Source organism: Leucoraja erinacea, chromosome 21 (assembly GCF_028641065.1).
Source record: "Leucoraja erinacea ecotype New England chromosome 21, Leri_hhj_1, whole genome shotgun sequence".
Classification (NCBI taxonomy): Eukaryota; Metazoa; Chordata; class Chondrichthyes; order Rajiformes; family Rajidae; genus Leucoraja; species Leucoraja erinaceus.
In genome coordinates this window covers 9,215,200-9,234,655 of record NC_073397.1, presented here as the reverse complement: position 1 = coordinate 9,234,655, position 19,456 = coordinate 9,215,200, and the positions used below count along the sequence as shown (strand labels likewise).

Genomic DNA, 19,456 nt, shown 5'->3' with positions numbered 1-19,456 from the left:
ATATAGAAAACTGGAAACTGCTTCTAAATCCTAGTAACATCATTTAGGTTATCTCTCTCCATTGAGCTAACACTACCATAACAGAGCCACTCTTCTACGTCTTCCTAGCTTCTTGTCCTTCTTAAATATCATGTACTCTCTGATAATCAACCCCATTGTACATTAATTTGCAGCAGTGTTTTTGTAATGATTATGAGGTCATATTTATTTCTATCTGTGCTCAAAATTCAACTGTTCTATTTTGAAAGCTGCTTGCATAGAATCTTTAGTTTAGTCCTTTTGTTATTTTTTAACCTCTTGTCTAATCTACTTATTTACTCCTTGATAACACTTTATCTACTATAAACCCACTGACTCCCATGGATATCTGGACTACACTTCTTCCCACCCTACTTCCTATAAAGACTCCATCCCCTACACCCAATTCCTCCGTCTACGCCAGGGCATCGGAGATGTCCTCATTCTTCAGGGAACGGGGGTTCCCCTCTTCTACTATAGATGAGGCTCTTACCAGGGTCTCTTCTATACCTCGTTACTCTGCTCACACATCTCCCCACTCGTAACAAGGGCAGAGTCCCCCTTGTCCTCACCTTCCACCCTACCAGCCGTCACTTACAACAAATAATCCTCCGACATTTTCGCCACCTCCAACGGGATCCCACCACTGGCCACATCATCCCATCTGCTCCCTTGTCTGCCTTCTGCAGAGACCGCTCCCTCCGTAACTCCCTGGTCAATTCGTCCCTTCCCACCCAAACCATTCGTCCCCTGGCACTTTCCCTCGCAACCGCAGAAAATGCTACACTTATCGCTTTACCTCCCACCTTGACTCCATTCAAGGACCCAAGCAGTCTTTCCAGATGCGGCAGAGGTTCACCTGCACCTCTTCCAACCTCACCTATTGCATCCGCTGCTCTAGGTGTCAGCTGCTCTACATCGGTGAGACCAAGCACAGGCTTGGTGATCACTTCGCCCAACACCTCGGTTCGCGATAACCAATCTGATCTCCGGTTGACTCAGCAATTCAACTCCCCCTCCCATTCCGAATCCGACCTTTCTATCCTGGGCCTCCTCCATTGCCAGAGTGAGGCCCACTGTAAATTGTAGGAAGCACCCCAACAGTATGAACATTGACTTCTCCAATTTCAGGTAGTCCCTGCTTTCTCCTCCCCTTCCCGGCTCTCCCTCAGCCCACTGTCTCCGCCTCTTCCTTTCTGCTTCCCGCGCCCCCACCCTCACATCATTCTGAAGAAGGGTCTCAACCCGAAACGTCGCCTATTTCCTTCGCTCCCTAGATGCTGCCTCACCCGCTGAGTTTCTCCAGCATTTTGTCTACCTACTCCTTGATCCATATCCTTTATCCATTCCTGTCACTGTCTGTGTATATGTCACATTAATACCGTTCTCTCCAGTTTTACCTTCATTCTTTCATTTATCACATCTGCGCAATTTTAATCGCTTTTCCCTGTATTGGTTTAACACCCTATTTGGTTCGCAACATATAGGCTCATTAGAGTACTGTCCCAAGCACAGATCAGGTGCAGATTGTTTCAATGGTAGAGATTCTGCTTTTCCCATTAATTATGCTGGTACTCCAAGAACTGCACTCCACTTTTGAACTGTACATTCAGTTCTTTAAACGTATGTTTTTATATCTTTTAGGTTATAAATTATAATGTATTTAGATTAAGCCGCATCTTTTTAATTGACCTTCAATTTTATTCACCACTACTATAAATTGGACCAATATGACCCATTTTGGAAAATCTGACCACTTGGTTATGCTTCTACTCTTGCTTACAAGAAGAAACTGAATCGGGGGGATCTGTTACAGAAAGTCTTGCTGTGCTAGTCTGAGGAAACAGGTGAGTTACTTTGCCACTGCTTTGACTAGGTCGGCTGGACTTAAGGACTCTGCGCCAACCTAAATAACTATGCCACTGCTGTCAAAGATTTCATCAGTAAGTGTGCAGACAAATATTTGCTACAGATGACAATATGAATGCTCTCCAACTGGAAAACATAGGGTCCATTCCAATTTCAAGCCCAAGTCTGCAGCGTTCAAGTCAAATGACCATGAGAGGTACAAGAAATACACCTACAATCTTTGCAAAGCCATCAGGAAGGCCAAAATGAAATTACAGACCAAGCTAGAGTCCCAGGATAAATGTTGATTGTGGCAGTGTTTGCGTGCTAAAATGGGCTACAAAGTCAGACAGTATTGCTGGCAACAACTCGTCCCTCCCCGACAAGCTCAATGCACTATACACATACCTTAACCAGATCAGTGGAATGACTTTGTCCACCCCGACAGCCTCAGATTCACTGTTGCAGGTGAGTATGGCTATCATTTTAGGATTCACAGACATCTTTAACCACTCCATTCTCCATTCTGAAGTCCCCACTTGCTTTAAGCAGTGCAGTATCATCCCAGTGTCAAAGAAAAGCAGTGTGCCTCAATGATTACCATCCAGTGGGTCTGCCATCCACCATCATTAAGTGGTTTGAGAGGTCGGTCATGGAGAATAGAATAGTTTCTTTATTGTCATTGTAACATGAACCATGTAGAACGAAATTTAAAAATGTCAGCCAGTCAGTGCACCATTCAAACATTTCCAAAAGCTAACGATACATACAAGATAAAATATTAAAAGATAAACAACTAAAATAAATATCATGAAAATAGCACGCATAAACACCCAACCCTCCATCCTTCTGTCGATTTCACAGTGTACCACAGTCCCTTAGTATGTATCGCCCCTGCGTTCCTTGGCGGCTACATTTAGTGCTTTTATAGCAGTGGGGTAAAAACTGAGCAGACACAGTCTAGCTTCATTACAGTTTGCTACCGTCGCAACACGTTCACCACAGACATTATCTCCCTGGCCCTACATTCACCGCTGGAACATCTAGATAACAATGACACCTACGTCAGACTTCTATTAACTGTGAACAGCTCTGCCTTCAACACCAACATCCCAATCAAATTAATCTCAAATCCTGAACCCACGAGTCAGCCTTCTGGATCCTCGACTTTATGACCCACAGACCACAATCAGTGAGGGTAGATGACAAAACAACCTCCATGATAATTCTTGACACTGGTTCCTTGCAAGGATGCATGCTCACCCCTTACTATATTCTCTATACACTCATAACTGTGCTCATAACATTCTGCTCCAACTACATATACAACTTTGCAGATGACATCACTGTAGTGGCCATATCGCGAACAATGATGGGTCAGAGTACAGGAAGGAGATGGAGAGCGTAGTAACATGGAGTCAAGACAACAACTTCTTATTGAATGTCAGCAAGATGAAGGGGCTTGTTATTGACTTCAGGAAATGAGGTTGTGTACATACACTACATCACAATGGTGATTAAGTGGAGATGGTTGAGAGCTTCAAGTTTCTAAGCATAACTATCACCAACAACTTGTCCTGGACCAACTACATTGAAGCTGCAGCAAAGAGAGCACACCAATGCCTCCACTTACTCAGCAGACAAAGGAGGTCCAGCATATCTCCAACAACATTTGTTAACCCCTACAGGTACGCAGTAGGACACATCCAATTGGGATGCATCACAGCTTGGTTTGGCAACAGCTCTGCCTAATGCTCCTGTCCCACTTAGGAAACCTGAACGGAAACCTCTGGAGACTTGGCGCCCCACCCAAGGTTTCCGTGCGGTTCCCGGAGGTTGCAGGTGGTTGCAGGTAGTGGAAGCAGGTAGGGAGACTGACAAAAACCTCCAGGAACCGCTCGGAAACCTTGGGTGGGGCACAAAGTCTCCAGAGGTTTCCGTTCAGGTTTCCTAAGTGGGACAGGGGCATAAGACTGCAAGAAATTGCAGAGAATTGTGATGTAGCCAGTCCTCACTGACCAACCTCTTCCCCCCCCCATCGACTCCATTTACACTGCACGCTGACTCGAGAAAGCCCCACATAATCAAGGACCGTTTTAACTACGATCATTTCTTCTTCTCATCTCCCATCAGGCAGATGATACAAAAGCTTGAAAGCATGTACCACCAGATTCAGGAATAGCCACTTTCCCACTACAATCAGATTACTGAACAGTCCTCCCATAAATTAGGATGTTCCAACCTACCTTGGACACCTTCTTTACAATTGTAATGCTATTATACTATGTTCTGACCGCTGATATTTTTCTCTTTGTATTATCATGGTACTCGTATATGGCTTAGTTGTACACAATTAAGTATTAAACACAACTAGTATGATTTGACTGGATAACATACACAAAAAAAGCTTTCCACTGATATATCTAACAATAATAAACCAATAACAATAATGGCCCCAGCATAGAGTGCCATATTTTTTGTTGTTGTCCAACAGGGCATGAGTGTCTTGCTTTCTCTGTAAATGATAGTAAGATTATAGGAGAATGAGAAAATAGATCAGTACGGTGGTACAAATGGCCATTCATGTAGAATTGGAAGTGAAAAGTAATGGTGATGATAGGGAACAGAAACTGTTCTTTTTAGCTACATGTTGATTCCAAGGTTAAAGCACTTATTTTCCAGTGCTTGATAAACAGCAAATCCCCCATTCAATAAGTGATACAACAACTAATATAAAATCAAAGCTGTGTAGCCCTGCCAAATCAACACGTGAATAGGGTTTAACAATTCTGTAGCCGAGGAGAGGTACTCCCAAGAACATCGTGATATACTCAACAATGATGATACACAACCTGTAAGTACTAAAATCCACATTGAAACACTGAAAAAATGTGCAATAATGGTGGCTCAAAGATCCGAGATCTGGATAATTGGAGTTGGCTTCCCCCCTGAAATCCCCATTGTCAAAGAAGCCAGCCTTTAGCCAATTAAACTTATTCCACATTGTGTACGGAAACAGTTGCAAACACTTTATATAGTAAAGACTACAGGACCAATCAACATCATGGATGTAATACTGAACACTTGTTCAAGTCTTGGCTGTACCTCTAATCAAACTGTTTCAGTGCAATACTTCTTAAGAATTACCATATGAGAAATTGCCCATGCCTGTTCTCAAAAGCTGTATGAATCTAATCCAGCTAATTACTACCTAATTTGTCTACTCTCAGTGATCAGCAAGGAGATGGTAACTAAGGTAACTATGTTGTCAAATGGCACTTATCACTCGGTTAAGGTTTTGCCTGGAATATTGGGCTCCAGACTTCATCACAGCCTTGGTTCAACATGGACTAAGAGGTTGAATTTCCGAGGTGAAATGAGAGTGACAGATCTTGGCACCAAGGCAGCAGTTGACCAAATGCAGCAATGCGACTGATGAAGCTGAAGTCTATCGTGTAAAAAACCTCCAATGGCTGCATTCCCTCCTCACACTAGATGACTATGGCTATGGGCATCAATCATCCTATTTCTAAAGCAATTCTCAGGACAATGTTCTGAGCCAAAACATTTTCAGCTATTCCAACAGTGGTTTTCTTTCCATTAATATGGGGATGTTTGCACATGATTGTACCAGGTCCAATTCCATTGGTAACTAATGAGCAAATACAGCAGTTTATGCCTCCATACAGCAAGACCTAGATAATGTTCAAGCATGGCGAATACATGACAGGTAATAATCAGGGAGACAGAGTGGTCGGAGAACTAGTAAGGGGGAGGGATGGACAGAGAGGGAAAACAAGAAATACATGACAGGTAATAACGCAGATACTGTGCAGATGCTGGAGTCATGAGCAAAAGGCTTCCTTCCAATCCAATCCACATTCCTCACATCCGTCATAAAAATAGATCACCATTGTTTCAGCAGTGCTGGGTCTTAATCCTGGAACTCCCTGCCCAATAGCATTGTGGGAATACTTTCACCAAAATGTTAGCAGCTGTTCAAGAAGGCAGATCATTTTTTGTGCTATTAGGAATGGGCAATAAATGCTGTTCTTGCAACTAATGCCAACATCCAATAATCATTCGGAAATTTTAAAAGGATCTACATGGGAACAATCAATACAACATGTTGAATGTAATGGTAGACAAAAATTCTGGAGAAACTCAGCGGGTGAGGCAGCATCTATGGAGCGAAAGAAATAGACAACGTTTCAAGCCGATACCCTGTAATGTTCAGTTTGAGAGTGGTACAATGAAGTTTGAAATTACAGCATTAAACTGAAGTAAAGGCAATAACCAGTGTGAGGGGTAAGTTGACTGAGGTGGATTGGGAAATTAAATTAAAAGATATGATGGCAGAGATTGAATGAAATCGTTCATAATGCTTAATAAACTACACTCCTCTGAGATAAGAATCGAAGAGAAAAGTGATGTATGGTACTCCAAAGAAAGGTGGTGTCAGATTGAAAGAGTTCAATCACTCCAAAGAATAGTAGCAAGGTTGGGCAACTATAAAACTTGCAAAGGATTAATAACGTTGATAAAGTAGGAAAAAGTGGGACATGTCAGCAAACTAACAAGAAATAAAGAAAACGGTAGTTATAGTTCTGCAAGTAAGTAAAAAGGAAAAAAGCATAAAAAGTAACTGTAGATCCCATTAAAGATGAGAAGTAAATATGAGTAGGAAGGAACTGTAGATGTTGGTTATCACTAAAGATAGACACAAAATGCTGGAGTAACTCAGGCAGCATCTCTGGATAGAAGGAATGCGTGATGTTTCGGGGCGAGACCTTTCTTCAGGCTGAGAGTCAGGGGAGACGTGTAAGGCGTGAGAACAAGATATTAAAGGGGATGAAGCTCAAGGAAAATGTAGAATAGATCATTGTTAACTAGGAGATGGTGACAAGAAAGCATTGGAAATAAGATTTAATTGGGGCCAGTCAGACTGGTGGGAGAACTAGGAAGGGGGAGGGATGGAAAACAAGATGGGAAAGGAGGGAGCTGCAGGCCATTTAATCTAACATCTTTCAGCTGAAAAATGCTGACACACTGTTATGGAGTAATAATTGAACAATTAGAAAAGCATATCATGATTAGGCACATCAGTTTTAAGAAAAGGAAATCATGTCTAACAAACAAGAGCTCTTTCAGGAAGTAAGCAGCAACAAGCTAAAAGGGAGCAGGAAAAATGTATTTGGAGTTTTAAAAAAGGCATTTGATGGGGTGCCCGCTGAAAAGGTTTGTGCGAAAGATAATGACATGGTGTTGAAGGAAAAAACATTGTCATGAGTAGAGTAATGGGTATGGACAGAATGTGGAGAAAAGAGATAATAGGTGATTTAAAGACTAGCAGACCAATTATTTGTTGGGGGACATTCTGATTCTGTGCCATTTGTAAGCACGTGCAGAGGACAATAGATAATTGTTTATGTTAATTGGCCCACAGTGAAACCCTTCATTATGAGATCAAGGAAGGTGTTATTTAATGGGTAGGCTATTTAGAATGGAGATGAGGAAAAACTTTTTCAACCAGAGAATTGTGGATCTGTGGAATTCTCTGCCTCAGAAGTCAGCGCAGGCCAATTCTCTGGATGCTTTAAAGAGAGAGTTGGATTGAAGATCGCGGAGTCAAGGGATATGGTGAGAAGGCAGGAACGGGGTACTGATTGTGGTTGATCAACCATGATCATATTGAATGGCAGTGCTGGCTTGAAGGGCTGAATGGCCTACTCCTGCACCTATTGTCTATTGCCTCCTCTGGTATTAAAACATTGTGAAAGGCATATCTCTGCCTCTTAATACAAACCAGGTATATCTGCTCAGTCACCTAATTATCTGCTGTCTCCATATTCAGGGAGACATCCCTCAACACCATAACAGAAGAGGCTCATGTTGTAAATATGTAATTCAATGAAACCATTTGTCAGATTCAGCACAGTGAAATAAATAATGTTGCTGTAGTATTGTATTGAATCACCTGCTGTTGTCTTTGTTCTTACTAGTATGAAGACTATATGTACTTTGAATTTGGAGATTTGACTGAGAGGGTCTTCAAGTGAATGTCTGATTGTGTGGAATACAGACTTTTATATTTCCCAGTTTGTTTCATAGTGAATCCATTCATGTTAAGTTAGAAATGGATAATTTCATGATAGCAATCTGTAATTAGTTGTTTGATGATGTTAGGATTTTCAGCTTTTGTTTAGATGAAGAGATCAATTGTAATGCATCCTCATTTTCTGATGCTAAAAGTTAAGAAAGTTGTCAAAGAAACAAAAGGTAGCTACAAAATGATGAAAGATTAAACAAATGAGTAAAATGATGGTAGTTGCATCATAATTAGAATAAATAAGCAGTTGCCTACTTTAATGGAATGAGTAAAAAGGATTATTATTTAAATAATATGAGACAATTGTGCTTTAGTATTTAGACAGTCCTGGGGGTCCTTGCACATAAATCCCAGAATGTTTGAACATAGATACTGCAGTTAATTAGGAAAGTAAATGGACTATTGAACTTTATTGCATGGAGAATGGAGTAACAGAGTTTTGATACAACCCTGCAGAGAATTTGGTGAGAACATACCCAAAGCACAGTCTGAAGAAGGGTTTCGGCCCGAAACGTCACCTATTTCCTTCGCTCCATAGATGCTGCTGCACCCGCTGAGTTTCTCCAGTATTTTTGTGTACCCAAAGCACATATTACAGTTTTGGCCTTTTTATTGCCTAGGATAAGATTCTTTACTGAAGGAATAAGCAAAATGAGTTTATTCTCTGAAGTTTAGATGATTTAGACGTGATTTTATTGAAATGTATAAGAATCTATGGGAACTTGTCAGAGAGCTGCCTTTCATGAAAAGTCATGCAATTTCGTACTCTTACTTAATTTTTTCATATATACTCTTTTTGTTCTTGATATTTAAATGAGGACAATAAACACTTTGTCTGGATCATTGTTGTTAATTCTCATTAAATAATAAAATTGCCCTGTAGGTCCAAGTTTTCTCTCTTCCAAAGAAAACCAACCAATGAACTGCCCAGCACCTGTTAAGATATATTGTGATTACTTACCATTGAGATCTGGATGAATCAGGAACGAATCTTTGCTTTGGTTTGAGAAGCAGCCTTTATGATTCAGTCAGTTGGAATGGGAATGACAGTGGGGTGTGTTACTAGATGTAAACAGTTGTGGTAGGATTTATGGTGGGGCAGAAGATAAGATGTGGTCAGTGTGTGGCATGAATGATAGCAGGGCAGGCTATACCATATAATCAGCATGACAGATATGCCTTTATGATGTAATTGGTATATGACATTGAAAAGTTTTATAAATTTGATATAATGCTAGGCTGGTAATTGTATCAAAGAAAAGAAAATGAATGGTGATGTAACTGATCTTTGGTGGTAGCACAAAATGAAACAAATTAGCATCTTATTTTACAGTTTGCCTGAATATTATTTCCATCAACCAATGTTATGTGAAGGATCTTTGATTTTTAGATTCTAATATTTGCACCGAGTTTATTTATATTTTGATTTATGGACCTCAGTAGTGGAACTAAGGGACGGTAAGCAGTATATTTTGCTTGCTTAGGAGATAATGCCATTACATGTCGTGTTATTAAGCTAAATGTAACAGGAGTTATCTCCACATCCAGGCTGATATAGCTGATTTCAGTCACAATATTATAGGCTTGGGATACATACAAGAAGTGCCAATTAGATTTCTAATCCTAATTGGCACCAATAACCTATGCTGGAAAACGAATCAGTTTAGATGTCTGCTGAGAATGGTGTCAAGAGGCAAACCCAAGGAACTTCCAAAAAAGAAAAAAACTCCAAAGACGTGTAGATTTATATGCTAATTGGCTTCTGTAAATTGCCCCATGTATAGAATGGGACAGCATTGACCTAGCGTGTGGGTGATCATTGTCAGCATGGACTCAATGCGCTGAAGGGCCTGTACCTCCAAACTATTATCTCTAAACTAAATGGCAGATGACGAAATCTTGAGCAAAACAGAGGTGAATTTTTGGAAGGCATTCTGTAAGGTGGCAACATGACTGAACTCTGTTCTCTATCACGGCGCCATAGTGCCATCTCAAGGTATTGTACATTCTGTGTCCTTCACTGATTATTGTGTGGTGTACATTTATTGTCTGTTTTTCCAATAGTACTATACATATTAACTCCCTTATCTGGTTATAATGGATTATCAGTAATAACTAGAGACAGGATGTTTAGGCATTAAAAATCTCTGAAATAGGCAGGCAAAAAGGCATAATAAAATTACAAAAAAGGCATTTATTGACAAAAAAGGCATTTATTTCCACCACCAAAATATGGTTTAAAATGATAATATAAAGGTATAGTACATTAAATGACCAAAGTTGCCTGGTTGCACATAATTACTAGCATTTTTTTCCAAATTATCTGGTGTTAAACTATGCCGTCTGTCAGACAGAATATGTTTCAGTTGTGAAAAACTACTTTCTACCCTAGCTGAGGTCACCGGTGCATACCTGAAACAAGCTACAAACTCTATATTCATGTCGATATCTTATGCATTACAACTACCTTTGAGAACTTTAGCTATGTTTTGTATTTCTTTAAAATTTTGTTAGCTAAAATCCCCTTCTCACATTTTCCTTGTATGTCTTTACCTACATCGCCAGGAACTTTAAGTACAAAGTACAGCAAGTGAAGATGTAAACAACTAATCAATAGTTGAGCTCTTTGACTTCTCCAATATTTCCAATGTCAAGAAATACTCCTTTGATGGTTGACCTGCCTCCAGTGTACCGATGACCACATTGGCAGCATATCTCCCCACTGCATCAGTTGTCTCGTCTATTGATATCCATATTTTGTTGCATGCAACTTCATCTATAATTTTCTGCACAACAATGTTGAAGTTGCTGTCAACATAATTTTTCCCTAATGATGACTCGCTTGGTATAATCTCTGTGTATTTCCCTAAAAAACCTCTGAGAGATTTGTTTTCCAATTTCCACAGTGGAATTCCATCATCATTGAATGCGTTGCACAGATCACTCAAACTCAGATTTGCGACTGGAGTCAGCAGTAAATGTTGTTCGGAGACAAACGTGTTCCTACCTTCAGTTTCTCTGCCGCCGACGTGTTTAGCTGTCTGTACATGCTGGGAGCTGAAATATTTCTTCTCATAATTCACTGCTTTCTCAAATGCTTTGCAAAACAGCACACAGTTGTCTGTAGATAGCATATCACTCCTGTACACTCTAAACAAATCGTTCCGTTTTTTTACATGCCGTTGACTTGACTTTAGGCATTTTGACACTTGCAGGGGTAGATCCTACAGGAGCGGGGATGCAGACCTCTACAGCCAGGCCAAGTACAAGCTGAGAAGAGGAATCAGAGCTGCCAAAGAAAGGTACTCTGAGAAGTTGAGGAGAAAGTTCTCAGCAAATGACTCTTCAGTGTGGAAGGGCTTGCAAGAAATCACAAGCTACGAGGAAAAACCCCCGCTATTGAACAATCATCAGCTGACCAATCAAAGATCCTATAGCAGAGCAAGATGGGTTACTCTCACGCAAAAGTGAGGTACGTTCATGGGCGGATTCATGGACGATTTTATGCCTCATTTTAGCAACCTGCCTCCGCCATCTTGCTCCGCTTTCTTGCTCCCGCCTTCTTGCTTCCGGCCAAAGATTGGATCCGCAGCGCGGGGAGAGAGAGTGCGGGGCAGCGAGGAGAAGGAGTGCGGGGCAGCGAGGAGAAGGAGTGCGGGGCAGCGAGGAGAGAGAGTGCGGGGCAGTGAGGAGAAGGAGTGCGGGACAGCGAGGAGAAGGAGTGCGGGGCAGCGAGGAGGAGAAGGAGTGCGGGGCCCGGGGCAGCGAGGAGAAGGAGTGCGGGGCCCGGGTAGCGAGGAGAAGGAGTGCGGGGCAGCGAGGAGAGAGAGAGTGCGGGGGCAGTGAGGAGACGGAGTGCGGGACAGCGAGGAGAAGGAGTGCGGGGCCCAGGGCAGCGAGGAGAGGAGTGCGGGGCAGCGAGGAGAGAGAGTGCGGGGCAGTGAGGAGAAGGAGTGCGGGACAGCGAGGAGAAGGAGTGCGGGGCAGCGAGGAGAAGGAGTGTGGGGCGGCGAGGAGAAGGAGTGTGGGGCAGCGAGGAGAGAGAGAGGTGCGGGGCAGTGAGGAGAAGGAGTGCGGGACAGCGAGGAGAAGGAGTGCGGGGCAGCGAGGAGAAGGAGTGCGGGGCAGCGCGAGGAGAAGGAGTGCGGGGCCCGGGGCAGAAAGGAGAAGGTGTGTGGGGCCCGGGGCAGCGGGGGGGAGAGGGCGGGGCAGCGGGGAGAGTGCGGGGCAGCGAGGAGAAGGAGTGCGGGGCAGCGAGGAGAAAGAGTGCGTGGCCAGGGGCAGCGAGGAGAGAGAGTGCGGGGCCCAGGGCAGCGGGGATAAGGAGTGTGGGGCCCGATGCAGTGGGATAAGGAAGTGTGGAGCCCCGGGCAGCGAGGAGAAGGAGTGTGTGGCCCGGGGCAGCGAGGAGAAGGAGTGTGCGACCCGGGGCAGCGAGGAGAAGGGCGTGTGGGGCCCGGGGCAGCGGGGAGAGAGAGTGCGGGGCCCGGGGGCAGCGAGGAGAAGGGCATAGTAGGGGGATGGGGGGGAGGGGTGGAGACATTGTAGTAAGGGGGCAGGCGAGAGAGTGCCGGGGGGGATAAGGCCTAGTGTGTGTGAAGTTGCAGGGAGGTTTACAATGTTTCTTATTTACAATGTTTCTTATTTAATGTCCCTTGTCTAGTCTGAAATAAAGTTCATATTGGATTAGAAGAAATATAATTGTGTGTGTTATATACATTTATATAATTTTCATGTATGTGTGTTTATAAACATTTTATTCTTTAACAAGAATCAACAGAATTATGAACTAACAGAATTATGAATCTAACCCTATATCACGCACAAAAAGTCCCCCCCTGTCAATCACCCTGCGAGTCGGGTCAGTTCCGGTTATTACAAAATCAACTCAAACATTGCTTGTGAGCCATTTAAAAATAAATTATTTAAAAAACATTAAAAAGACAATTACCAGAATCAAATTTTATTCTTGACAAGAAGTTTGAACTGACAGATTTATGAATCTAACCCACACAAACTGTTGCCCCGCAACATTGATTACAGTGTGAGTCGGGTCGGGTTAGGTAGGCTCAGGTTGCTAAAAATGGGCGTGGAAAAATGCCCATGTCCCCTCCATAGCGTACTGCACATCAGTCCATTGCATTTAGCAGGAGTAGCCTATCTTGCTCTGCTATAGGATCTTTGTGACCAATGACCTGAATGAGTTCTACTGCAGGTTCGATAAACAGAAACGTAACCCTGGTACCCCCACACCCCATCCCCAACCAACACTTCACACCTACTCACAGCCTGACTCCAGATTGAAAAGACTGGACCCTTCACCACCTACTCCTCCCAATCATCACTTCACACCTACTTAAAGCATGACTCCAGTCTGCAAAGACTGGACCCTTTCCCACGCACTCCTCTCCAATCACAACTTAACACCCACTTACAGCCGGGTTTCGCCCCAGTGGTGTAAATTTTCTTGTTCAGTTCGGTTTTATTTGTCGGTTAACACAGGGTCAACGGTACAATGAAATGTGTTTGACAAGACAACGGGTCACCTCAGCAATGATATTACAAGGATAAAATTAAGGTAAGAAATAAAAGTGACAATGGTAGGTAAAAGACAATAATAAATAAAATAATCAACATATATGATGTGTTTATGTGTTCAGAAGCCTGATGGCATGATGATAAAAATGGTTCTTAAGTCTGGTGGTACGTGCAGCGATGCTCCTATAATGTCTTCAAGAAGGAACTGCAGATGCTGGAAGATTGAAGGTACACAAAATTGCTGGAGAAACTCAGCGGGTGCAGCAGCATCTATGGAGCGAAGGAAATAGGCGACGTTTCGGGCCGAAACCCTTCTTCAGACTGGTCTGAACCAGTCTGAAGAAGGGTTTCGGCCCGAAACGTCGCCTATTTCCTTCGCTCCATAGATGCTGCTGCACCCGCTGAGTTTCTCCAGCAATTTTGTGTACCTCCTATAATGTCTACCTGACGGCAACAAGGAGAACAGTCTGTGTGCTGGGTGGCTGTAGTCCTTGATGATGCCGTGTGCCTTCCGCAGGCACCGCCGGTGGAAAATGTCCTGAATGGCCAGGAGACAGTTGCCAATAACGTGCTGTGCCGCCTTCACCACTCCCTGTAGTGATTTGAGGCTGTGGGCAGAATAGTCAGCATCACGTCAGCAGACTCTCGATGGTTCAACTGTGGAAGTTGGTGAGGATGCTGGCGTTCATGCCAAACTTTCTCAGTCTTCTCAGGAAAAAGAGCCGTTAACGTAAGTTACGTTAAAACGGCAAAAAAAAGGCTGATTTAGGCACTTAATAGTGAAAAAGGCATTATCTTCCTGAAATTATCAAAAAAGGCATGAAAAGGTACATGGCATTTATGGCAAAATCCTGGCTCTAGTAATAACAGACACCATCTCCACCATGTGGTCTGTTATAGTGAGCATTTACTGTACAATATATTATCAAAATTATTGCTGCAGAAATTCTGACATCTTTTACAGCCAAGTGAAAAACGAAAACTAGTAAATGGTAACATACAGTACTGATTTACTGAGATGTTGATGAATATCATATTTAATAAACTTATTTATTAACAGATGATAGAGTAAGATTGTATTCTATGGTTTGCAAATTGGTAAAAGTATAGGGAGAGTTTAGGACAAATTTTCTGATACAAAATATTTTGTGGAACATAAAATACTCACGTGGATTAATTGTTAGAAGTACTTCACCTTCTCAAAGCAAAACTGGATAAATATTTGAAATTAAGTACTATACAGGCTTACAGTAAGACAGGCAACTGGATAATCTCAGGATCATCCGGGAAAACAAGAGTTTCCTGGACTGGACCTACAAGATCGTTACACCGAAGATATCGAGAAAGGAAGGAAGCTTGGAGTACAGGAGACCCTGGGGGATGTACCTCTTGAAAACAGGTTCACCATCTTGGAAGCTGTCGGGACAGAAGACACTGCCATTATGAGTGGGGGACAGATCTGCGAGTCAAAAGGTGACGCTGAGGCAAAACCGAAGAGATAAACGTTAGGCAGAGCCGTGGTAGTCGGGGACTCCATCGTGAGAGATACAGGCAGGGGTTTCTGCGGCAACAGGCGGGAGGTCAAGGATGGTGTGTTGCCTCCCTGGTGCCAGGATCCAGGATGTTACGGACCGATTGCAGAGCATCCTCAAGGGTGAAGGGGAGCAACCAGAAGTGGTAATGCATGTCAGTACAAATGACGTAGTGAGGAAGAGGAAAGACATTCTGCAGCGTGACTTCAGAGAACTTGGAAGACTGAAAAGCAGGACCTCTAGGGTGGTTATAACCAGTTTGCTTCCAATTCCTCGTGCTGGTGAGGGCAGGAACAGGGAGATAGAGGATCTGAATATGTGGCTGAGGAGCTGGTGCGGGAGGCAGGGATTTGGATTCTTAGACGACTGGGATCTGTTTTGGAGGAAGGGTAAATTGTACAAAAAGGACAGGTTGCACCTTAACAGGAGGGGAATCGGCATTCTGGCAGGCAGGTTTGCCACTGCTACACAGGTGTGTTTAAGCTAAATAGTGTGTGTGTGGGGGGGGGGGAGCAGACAAACTGGATATATAAGGATGGAGTTAAAGGGAAAGAGAGTATAAGAAAAGTTGAAAAATACACCAGAATTAACGGGGCAGAAAGCTCAGGAAGGGATAGGAGAGCAAGGCCAAATGAAATAGGAATCAATGTGAAGGCTGAGGTGAGTGATGGTTTAAAAGTATTATATATGAATACACGAATAATTAAAATAAATTGGATGAGCTTGAGGCTCGGTTGGAAATTGACAAGTATGATGTTGTGCGAATTACGGCAACATGGCTGCAAGAAAACCAGAGCTGGGAACTGAATATTCAAGGGTATACGTCCTATCGAAAAGGCAGACAGGGGGGCAGAGGGGGTGGGGTAGCTCTGTTTGTGAGGAATTAAATTCAGTCTCCTTGCGAGGGGTGACATAGAATCAGAAAATGTAGAGTCAGTATGGATAGAACTGAGAAATTGTAAGGGTAAAAAGACCCTAATGGGAGTTATCTACAGGCCCCCAACAGTAGTCTGGATATAGGGTGCAAGTTGAATCAAGAATTAAAATTGGCATGTCGCAAAGGTAATGCTATGGTTGTTATGGAGGATTTCAACATGCAGGTAGACTGGGAAAATCAGGTTGGCGCTGGTCCCCAAGAAAGGGAGTTTGTGGAGTGCCTCCGTGATGGATTCTTAGAGCAGCTTGTACTGGAGCAAACCAGGGAGAAGGCAATTCTGGATTCAGTGTTGTGTAATGAACTGGATTTGATAAGCGAACTCGAGGTAAAGGAGCCATTCGGAGGTAGTCACCATAATATGGTACGTTTTAATCTACAATTTGAGAGGGAGAAAGGGAAAATCGGAAATGTCAGTATTACAGTTGAACAAAGGGGACTATGGAGACATGACAGAGGAATTGGCGAAAGTTGACCGGAAAGATACCCTAGCATGGATGACAGTGGAACAGAAATGGCAGGTATTTCTGGGAATAATACAGAAGGTGTAGGATCAGTTAATTGCAAAGAGGAAGAAAAATTCCAAGGGGAGTAAGGGGCGACCATGGCTGACAAAGGAAGTCGAGTACAGAATAAAAATAAAGAAGTATAACATAGCAAAGATGAGCAGGAAGCCAGAGGATTGAGTATTTCTTAAAGAGCAACAGAAGATAACTAAAAAGGCAATACTTAGGTGAAAAGATGAGGTACGAAGGTAAGCTAGCCAAGATTATAAAAGCTTCTTTAGGTATGTGAAGAGGAAAAAATGAGTTAAGACCAAAGTTGGACCCTTGAAGAATGAAGGGCCTGTCCCACTGTACGAGCTAATTCAAGAGTTCTCCCGAGGTTCCCCTGATTTGAACTCGGAGAATTACGCTAATAGCCGCTCGTAGGTACTTGCGGCTCTTGTGGACATTTTCCAACATGTTGAAAGGTTTTCACGAGCTTACCACGTTTCCCGAGTACCTGCCTTTAGCGTTACGAGCCGCTGAGACGTCCCGAGCTCCGACGTACCCACTACGTACATTCTACGTGCTTAACATGAGATTGATTTTTTTTTTTAAACTAGGGAGAGCTCTTGAATTGCCTCGTACAGTGGGACAGGCCCTTGAAAGAGGTGAATTTATTATGGGGAACAAGGAAATGGCAGACGAGTTGCACAGGTACTTTGGATGTGTCTTCACTAAGGATGACACAAATAGTTTCCCTGATGTACTAGTGGCCAGTAGATCTAGGGTGACGGAGGAACTGAAGGAAATGCACTTTAGGCAGGAAATGGTGTTGGGTAGACTGATGGGACTGAAGGCTGATAAATCCCAGGGTCTGATGGTCTGCGTCCCAGGGTACTTAAGGATTTGGCTCTAGAAATCGTAGACGCATTGGTGATCATTTTCCAATGTTCTATAGATTCAGGATCAGTTCCTGTGGATTGGAGGATAGCTAGTGTTATCCCACTTTTTAAGAAAGGCGGGAGAGAGGAAACGGAATTATAGACCAGTTAACGGGATTAACGGGTCCCTTTCAGAATGGCAGGCAGTGACTAGTGGGGTACCGCAAAGCTCAGTGCTGGGAACGCACCTATTTACAATATACAATGATTTTGATGAAAGGATACAAGGTAACATCAGCAAATTTGCAGATGACACACAGTGTGAACTGTGAGGAGGATGCTATGAGGATGCAGGGTGGCTTGGACAGGTTGGGTGAGTGGACGGATGCATGGCAGATGCAGTTTAATGTGCTTAAATGTGAGGTTATCCACTTTGGTGGCAAAAACAGGAAGGCAGATTATTATCTGAATGGTGTCAAGTTGGGAAAAGGGGAAGTACAAAGAGATCTGCGGGTCTTGTTCATCTATCTGTCTATCTATCTATACATAACTAAAACTCTGAACTTCTGGTTTGCGCGGTCTTTCTATTTGCACAAACACGGTATGCGATAGTGCTGATTTTCACCAGCTCACTCACCGTTCTTCTGTGTTGTGAGTGTACCAAGTTTCCTTCCGATCGGTGGCATAATGTAAAAGTTAGCGAGGTTTAAAAATCTTAAAAACTGCGCTTGCGCAGATTGATCTCCTGCCCTGACAGTTTGTGCCGCGCAGATTACTCTCTTCTCCTGTCACTCCGCGGGACAGCCCGCCCTTTCCTGCGCCATCGCGTCTTTACTGGAGCTGAGGGATGCTCTGGATGGCCGGTGGAGGTCTCCAACCGGACAAAATTTTCGGAGGGACTGGAAGCGGCCCAGAGATGTCGCCATGTCGCCAAATGAAAAGTGGAGGCTCTGATCCCTGCAGAGGAGAATGACCAGGACCGCTGTGAGTCCCCATCACACCACCAGCTCCAGCCCCTTCCACCCCGGTCCCCCTCGCTGACTCCTGCCCCCCTCCACCTTGAAACTCCCTCCCCCCCCCCCCCCCCCCCATGCTCTTCCCCATCTTTTCTCTGAGCTCTCTATCCCCCCACCACCACCCCAGCCCACACACCCCTCTCCCTCCCACAACCCCCCAGCTCACCCCCCCCCGCCTACACCCCCCCACCCCCACTTTCCACCCCTCCCACACATTCCAACATTGGTGGCCAGTGGGGGAGGGGGGGGGGGGGGGGGGGGGGGGGCTTTCTGGACCGCTGGTGTTGCTGTTGTGCTGTTGGTCTCCAGAGGGCTAGTATGGACATTGTGGAATCATGGGGTGGCAGCTCAGTCCCTCAAGCCTGATGTGCTGGCAGCTCACTCACGGCTGGTGAACTGGCAGTTGACACGGCTATTCCTTGAAATTCCATTTCAAGCAGAGTGCAAGGCCACCAAATTCAAATCCATTTTCCTACCACTTCAAGCAGGGTGCAAGGCCACCAAATTTAGGTTCAGTTTCCTAACACTTCAAGCAGGATGCAAGGCCACCAAATTCAAGTGCAGTTTCATACCACTTCAAGCAGGGTGCAAGGCCACCAAATTCAAATGCAGATTCATACCATTTCAAGCAGGGTAAAACCACCATAAAACCACACAAAACACCACACTCAACAGTTCAGTAGACATTCAGTTGATTCACAGCTCAGACAGAGTCATGACCTCTCCCTCCCCCATCATGCAGAGACTGAGCTACACCCGCACTTCCAGGTTTTATCATCCCTCCCCCCGGAAAAGTTGTGGCCTTCATGGCGTGATTCGTAGGAGAGAGATTCTCAACATTTTTTAAACACTACTAACACTTATTATTAATTAATGGGAAGAATCCTCTGCACCCGATGAGCGGAGGGGGGGGGACTAAGATGGCCAAAAATCACAGCCGTAAGTGGTAGCCTTTTATCTAAAATCAATATAGTGCAAACAGGAAGTTGTCAAGTTTAGCCAAACAGCCATTTGCAGTGCATTTCCACTTCAACCCAAAGCACCCCTCCAAACAGCCATTTGAAGTGCATTTTTGCAGTGCATTTCAACCCA

The 19,456-nt window shown here is 43.8% G+C and overlaps 2 protein-coding genes across 9 annotated transcripts in view; both read right to left on the bottom strand.

The window, feature by feature from the left end:
• The window catches only part of eapp (e2f-associated phosphoprotein), a 261,478-nt gene that overhangs the window by 43,627 nt on the left and 198,395 nt on the right, over positions 1-19,456 (bottom strand). The window lies entirely within an intron of this gene.
• The window catches only part of LOC129707222 (uncharacterized), a 45,835-nt gene that overhangs the window by 21,444 nt on the left and 4,935 nt on the right, over positions 1-19,456 (bottom strand). For 2 of the 8 annotated variants that reach the window (XM_055652071.1, XM_055652070.1), the window contains exon 1: positions 10,983-11,422. The exons of 3 other annotated variants lie outside the window; for them this stretch is intronic. Coding sequence is in view for 2 of the 5 variants with exons in the window: in XM_055652070.1 (XP_055508045.1) it covers positions 10,983-11,051 (69 nt within the window). In the remaining 3 variants the exon portion in view is untranslated. Of the gene's footprint in view, positions 1-8,936; positions 9,724-10,982; positions 11,423-19,456 lie in introns of those variants that run through there. 3 more of the 8 variants (XM_055652075.1, XM_055652073.1, XM_055652077.1) reach the window with 2 other exon arrangements.